Source organism: Mirounga leonina, unplaced genomic scaffold, assembly GCF_011800145.1.
Source record: "Mirounga leonina isolate KUSES-001 unplaced genomic scaffold, KU_Mleo_1.0 Mir_150, whole genome shotgun sequence".
NCBI lineage: Eukaryota > Metazoa > Chordata > Mammalia > Carnivora > Phocidae > Mirounga > Mirounga leonina.
In genome coordinates, this window is record NW_023270374.1 from 26,820,781 (window position 1) to 26,828,230 (window position 7,450).

Consider the following 7,450-nt stretch of genomic DNA (forward strand, 5'->3'; position numbering starts at 1 on the left):
AATAAATAAATAAATAAATAAATAAATAAATAAATAAATAAATAAATCTTTTAAAAAATTAAGTTCCGGTTAGTTAACATACAGTGTAATATTAGTTTCAGGTGTATCAACACTTCCATACATTACCCTGTGCTCATTACAAATGCACTCCTTAATCCACATCATCTATTTAACCCATCCCTCACCCCTTCCCCTCTGGTAACCACATGAGTTCTCTGTAATTAAGAGTCTGTTTCTTGATTTCTCTCTCTTTTCCTCTCTCTCTTATTTTTTCCCCTTGCTTGTTTTGTTTCTTAAATTCTGCTATGAGTGAGATCATATGGTATTTGTCCTTCTCTGACTGATTTATTTCACTTAGCATCATACCCTTAGATCCATCCATGTCATTGCAAATGGCAAGATTTCATTCTCTTTTATGGCTCAGTAATATTCCATCACATATATATACACCACATCTTCTTTATCACCCATGAATCATTTTTACACTCAGAAAAAAAAAAAAGATCTTTTAATATTAGAAACTAAGAAAAAAGAAAAGGTGTTTCCAGGGATACAGGCTGGGCATTGGTGAGCTGTCTCAGCCAGCTTCGCTGGGTAATCACGGCCCAGGATTCTGCCCAGAGTTCTTCCCGAGGTATATGGTGGAGTATACTCTCATTCTTGTCAGGATGAATGAGGAAACAGGATCCTGACAAATTTCACACTTCAAACGGCCCTTCAGGTTTCCCTTGGCACTCATCATGCTGGGAACAAGTCTTTCCACCTAAGCTGTAACTCAACTACAAAACTCACTTGCCATTTCTAAATTTGTACCTTGCTCAGCCCAGCCTGGCTCAGGCATTCCCCAAAGCTGGCTATTCATTGAGTCAAAAATGATCACATCAAATTCAGTCTTTAAGGTCACCATGTGTCTAGGAAGTAAGGAGATCAGTTTTCAGAAATCTCTGGGTAAAACCATTCTTTCCGCTTCGTCTCTGTTCTGCAGGCCTTTCCCATAGAAACCAGATGTGTATCTCTCACCACCAGAGGGCGTAGCACCCCTCCCCATAAGATGTCAGTTGATGTCAATTTGGGTCAGCGTTAGAAAAAATGAAACCCTTAAACTGGCTAATTTTTTTTTTTTCCTCACAGTAATCCCAAATGGTTTAACCAAACATGCTGATGTTACTCATAGAATATTACTTCTTGTAAATGAGTTACCAAACTCATCTCAGTTGGGCAGAAAGATTTTCTGGGGCAATTTTTTAAATCATATTTTTTAATCATAGAGAAGTCATTTTAATCAAAGCAACTGACACAGCTATATTCAGACCACAGAAACAGTTGTCCCATGTAGTTATGCATTGTCTTGTGGTGGGTATTTTAATTATATTTTTTTATCTTACGTATAATCTCTCAGTGATTTCTTTTTTTTTTTTAAGATTTTATTTATGTATTGGAGAGAGAGAGAGAGTGCCAGCAAGAGCAGGGGTAGGGGCAGAAGGAGAAGGAGAAGCAGGTTCCCCGCTGAGCAGGGAGCCTGACATAGGGCTCAATCCCAGGACCCCGAGATCACGACCAGAGCTGAAGGCAGATGCGTAACAGACTGAGCCACCCTGGTGCCCCTCAGTGATTTGTTTCAAAAATGTTTATTGAGTACCATCTTAAGTGCCAGGCACTGTTGTAGGTGCTAGGAATACTGTGCTAAATAAGAAAACCAAATGTCTCTGCTCTCCTGGAGCTTATACTCTTGTGTAAGACCCACTCTTTTTTGGAGCACGTACCATTGGCCAAGAGTTTTATTGGCACTGTCTTATTTTCCCCGCCACTTTTTAGGGGAACATTTTCAAATCTACAGAAAGTTGAAAGCGTGATACTACGAACACACATTTCCTTTGCTTGGACTCACCAGTTGTTAACATTGTGGAGTTGGGTTTTTTTTTGTTTTTTTTTTTAAGATTTTATTTATTTATTTGACAGAGAGAGACACAGCGAAAGAGGGAACACAAGCAGGGGGAGCGTGAGAGGGGAAGCAGGCTTCCCGCTGAGCAGGGAGCCCAATGCAGGGCTCGATCCCAGGACCCTGGGATCATGACCCGAGCCGAAGGCAGACGCCCAACGACTGAGCCACCCAGGCGCCCGAGTTTTATTTTATCTATTCTTTCTCTCTTTCCCTATCAATCTGCATACATATACATATATACACATATATTTTAGCATCTATCTCCAAGAACAAGGTCATGCTCCTAATAACCATGACACCACCACACCCAAGAAATTTAATGTTGATATAATATTACCCTATATTCCATGTTCAAATGTCTGCAATTGCCCCCAGAATGTTCCTTATAGTATTTTCCCCCCAAATCTAGGATTCAATCAAGGATCATACTTTTTTTTTTTTTTAAGATTTTATTTATTTATTTGACAGAGAGAGACACAGCGAGAGACGGAACACAAGCAGGGGGAGTGGGAGAGGGAGAAGCAGGCTTCCTGCCAAGCAGGGAGCCTGATGCTGGGCTCAATCCCAGGACCCTGGGATCATGACCTGAGCTGAAGGCAGACGCTTAATAACTGAGCCACCCAGGTGCCCAAGGATCATACATTTTTGAACGCCATGTCTTTTTAGTGTCTTTTAGTCTAGAAGAGTCCCTCATCTTTTTTGTCTTTCATAGCACTGGCAATTTGCTGAATGTCCTACACCTGGATCTTCCTGACTATTTTCTCATGACTGGATTAGGGCTTAACTTTTTTTTTTTTTGTTATGGATATAGAGAAAAAATGTTATTAGGTAACAGAAAAATAAATACGTTCTACAAAACAAATAAATCTGGCATTCTATGTTTATCACCCAAAAAGGAATAGAATGGGAAATGACATCTCACAAGGACACCATTTGACAATAACTAAGATCTGGTTTAATAGTCACAAATTCCTTTAGTGCTTATTTGTCTGGGAAACTCTTGATCGCTCCTTCCACTCTGAATGGTGACCTTTGTGGATAGTCTTCTTGATTGCTGGGTATTTCTCATCTTTATTTAAAATTTATATTCAATTAATTAACGTATAATGTATTATTTATTTCAGAGGTAGAGTTTAGTGATTCATCAGTTGCATATAACACCCAGTGCTCATTCCATCAATTGCCCTCCTTAATGCTCATCACACAATTACTCCATCCCCCCCCCCCAATCTCCCCTCCAGCAACACTGGGAAAAAAATAAGAGAGAGAGAGGAAGAGAAAGAGAGAGAGATCAAGAAACAGACTCTTAAGTTTGTTTCCTATAGTTAAGGGTCTCTTGTGGTTTGTCTCCCTCTCTGTTTTCGTCTTATTTTATTTTTCCCTCCCTTCCCCTATGATCCTCTGTTTTGTTTCTTAATTTCCACATTTGTCTGGAAAACAGTATGGAGTTTCCTCCAAAAGTGAAAAATAGAGCTACCCTACGAACCAGCAACTGCACTACTGGGTATTTACCCAAAGGGTACAAACATAGTGATCCGAAGGGGCACCTGCACCCTGATGTTTATAGCAGCAATGCCCACAATAGCCAAACTATGGAAAGAGCCCAGATGTCCATCGACAGATGAATGGACAAAGAAGATGTGAGATATATATATATATATATAGACAATGGGATATTACTCAACCGTCAAAAAAAAAAAAAAATCTTACCATTTGCGATCAGAGTTTTCTTCCTATTCCGCACGTCGAATAGATCACGTCCCTCCCTTCTGGCTTGCCAAGTGTCTATGGAGAGATCTGCTCTTTCCATCCTCGTGTTCATTGCGTCAGCCTGTTTCCCATCTCAGTTATTATAGTTTTCATTTCTGAGTTGTTTTTTTTCTAAACTCTTTTCTCTCTGGGGTAAGGGCCTCCCTGAAGTCCTCCATTCTTTTCTTTTTCTTTTTTTAAATTTTTAAAAAAGTTATTTATTTATTTATTTATTTATTTGAAAGAGAGATGATGAGAGAGAGAGAGCACATGAGGGGGGGAAGGGTCAGGGGGAGAAGTAGACTCCCTGCTGAGCAGGGAGGCCGATGCGGGACTCGATCCTGGGACTCCATCCTGGGACTCCATCCTGGGACTCCAGGATCATGACCTGAGCCGATGGCAGTCGCTTAACCAACTGAGCCACCCAGGCGCCCCCCCCCCCCAATTCTTTTCTTAATCCCAGCGAGTATCCTTAGGATTGTTGCTTTAAATTCTCCGTCGGGCATGTTACATCTATCTGTCCAGCTTAGATCTCCGGCCATGACTTGATCTTGTCCTCTAATCTAGCATTTTGTCTAAGTCTCTGCCTTCTTCTGGGTGCAAGAAAAGTCTGTTTGTTTCCCACTCCGGAGAGAAATGGCTTCAAGAAGCCGTGCGTATGTAGTGCCCGGCGCCTGGCACCTGAGTGAGCGTCTCTGGTGGGGGCCGCGCGCCCTCTGCGCTCCAGCCTTCAGGCGGGTCATCCGCGGGGCTCCGCGCGCCGGACGTGGACAGTGTGTGGTCCCTGGCCGGAGCGTGGCGGGTTTGGACTAGGTGTGCTCTGCTCTGCTTGTGAAATGGGACCTGAGGCGGCCTGCACAAGAACTGCAGCCCCACAGAACTCTCTCGTCAGGGGACGCGGCATGTGCGGGGGCTCGGGCCGCTCTCCTGGGCAAGGGGCCGGCCACGCTGGGACTGAGGACAGCTTGAGCCCAAAGACAGCCTCCCCAGACAGCAGGGAAGTGGGGTTTGGTGGAAGCGAGGGAGGCAGCCCGTGCTGGCTCAGTGCTGCCTCCTGCTGGTGTATCTGTGTTTCTGCTGCGGGGCGGGGAGAGAAATGACGCCAGCCCTCGCCTGGTGCTCAGAGAGGCCTCTCCAGGGATCCTACCTCCCTGCGCCTCCTCCAAGAAGGGCAAATCATCTCCCCGCCGTGTGCCACAGGCACTCTTCAGATGGCTGTTCCCATGCCCTCGGCCCCCCGGGGTGTTTGCCTGCCTTGTCTCCGGAGCAGGGCAGTGCCCTCCGTGCTCTATCCCAGCCAAGCCCACCCACCTTTCAAGCTCCAGGCTTGAAACCCCGCCGGCTGCAAGAACTCACGAAAATCAGCCCCTCTCTTTTTCCCAGCGAATGGCTGGGAAATGTTCTCCTTGTGGGTTCCCCTGTGTGCTTCTCTCTCTCTCTCTCTCTCTCTCTGTGTGTCTCTCTCTTCCTTCCTCGACTGCAGCTTCCTCTCCTCCACAGCAGTCATGATCCCTTTCTCCCCCAAACCACGTCTCCGCTCTTCCTACCCTCTTCTATGAGGCTTCTTCTCTCCCTTTAGTTGTGGAGTTTGTTCTGTCCGTCTTTGGGCCGACGTCTGGGGTATTTAGGATGATTTGATAGTTATCTCATTGTATTCCACGGACAAGACCAGCCTAGGGTCCTCCTACTCGGCTGCCATCTTAGCTCCTAGGGTTCAACTTTTTAGCAAGAATACTACAAAGGTGATGGCATGTCTTTCCCATTGCTTCACATCAGGAGGAAATAACATAAATTTATCCTATTATCGATGATGCCAAGTTTGATCTCTTGGCTAAGGTGGTGTCTACCAGATGTCTTTATTGGAAAGGTATATTTTGGGGGCACCCGGCTGACTCAGTAGAACATGCAACTCTTGATCTCAGGGTTGTAAGTTTGAGTTCCACACTGGATGTAGAGATTACTTAAAAATAAAATCTAGGGCGCCTGGGTGGCTCAGATGGTTAGGCGTCTGCCTTCGGCTCAGGTCATGATCCCAGGGTCCTGGGATCGAGTCCCGCATCAGGCTCCCTGCTCCTTGGGAGCCTGCTTCTCCCTCTGCCTCTCTCTCTCTGTCTCTCATGAATAAATAAATAAAATCTTTAAAAAAAATAAAATAAAATAAAATAAAATCTAAAAAAAAAGAAAAAAAGGAAAGGTACATTTTCCCCTTTGTAATTAATAACTAACTTGTCTTCAAGACTGAGAATATCTTGTTCCCCAAATTCCACTCAGTAGTTTTTAGCATCCTTTGGCAATCTTTGCCTGGATTACTGTGCTGGTGGTTGCAAAATAGTGATTTTCTAATTTTATCATTTCTTCCCCCTTTTATTAGATCATATTCTCCTGAAAAAGGGGCTCTTCCATTTTTTATCTGGGGTCTATGGACTCAGAGATTCTTTTTTTTTTTTTTCCACAGATTCTTTTTTATGTAATGTGTTACAGTCCTTTACTGTTGTTACTTTATTTTCCTTAGGTCATCATTTATATATCATGAAATGCACAGATATTAAGTGCTCAGTGTGATGAATTTTGACATATATTTATACTCATGTAACCAACACCCCAATCTAACCAACGCCCCAATGGATATAGAACATTCCTATCACTCCATTTCATCATACTCCTTGCCAGTCAATTCCTGCCCTCCAGGCAACCACTGTTCTGATTTTCATTATTAGGTTCATTGTCATTGTTCTAGAATTTTATGTCAACAGAAACATACAGTATGTAGTCTTTGCGTTTAGCTTCTTTCACTTGGCATAATGTTTTTGAGATTCATCCATATTGTTCTATGTATCAGTGGCCCAGTCCTTTTTACTGCCAGGAAGTATTTCATTGTATGAATACACACAATTTATTTATCCATTCTCCTGTTGATGGATATTTGGGTTATTTCTAGTTTGGGGCTATTAAGAATAAAACTAATCTTACACAACTTTATACAAGTTTGAAATTCTTATACAAGTTTTTGGGATGTATGTTTTGATTTCTCTTTCATTATTCCTTTTAATGCTCAAATTGCCTCAAATTTGACCAGTGGTAGTCCTTTCAAGCCAGTTCCTGTGTCCTTTTGATATCCTCTGAGCCTATACATGGGATATGGGGTGACATGACAAAATGCCTACATGTTGAGATGAAGTAAAGCACCGTCACGTAGCATCAGGCCACTATTGACCTTCTAACAATACTCAGAAGGATGATCACCTGCTTCCCAATCACAACTGACCACTGGTAACTAAGCTGGTGAAAAGCGAAAACCCAGGATAGAAGAAAACTACTGTACTTGACTTTCTGAAGCTTCAATTTGCTTATGTGCATACGGAGAAAATACCTCAATGGACTGTTCTAAGTTGCATATGAGATAATAAATATAAAGCACTTAACACAGGGCCCAGCACAAAATAAGCACCAAAAAATATTATTATTACATTATTTTTATCACCTAAGTTTTCTTTTTTTTTTCTTAAGATTTTATTTATTTATTTGACAGAGAGAGACACAGTGAGAGAGGGAACACAAGCAGGGGGAGTGGGAGAGGGAGAAGCAGGCTTCCTGCTCAGCAGGAAGCCTGATGCTGGGCTCAATCCCAGGACTCTGGGATCATGACCTGAGCCGAAGGCAAACGCTTAACAACTGAGCCACCCAGGTGCCCCCCTAAGTTTTCTGTCCACGAATATGTACATTTCAATGGCTTTCAACTGGCATTTTTAGGGCTCGATA

At 43.0% G+C, this 7,450-nt stretch overlaps 1 protein-coding gene across 1 annotated transcript in view; it reads right to left on the minus strand.

Annotated features, from left to right (window-relative positions):
* The window catches only part of TRPC4AP (transient receptor potential cation channel subfamily C member 4 associated protein), a 74,373-nt gene extending 70,703 nt beyond the window's left edge, over window positions 1-3,670 (minus strand). Inside the window, exon 1 of the mRNA XM_035006170.1 lies at window positions 3,653-3,670. Within this exon, the coding sequence (XP_034862061.1) occupies window positions 3,653-3,655 (3 nt within the window). The 5' untranslated portion in view covers window positions 3,656-3,670. The remainder of the gene's footprint in view (window positions 1-3,652) is intronic.
* Between the last annotated feature and the right edge of the window lie 3,780 nt (window positions 3,671-7,450).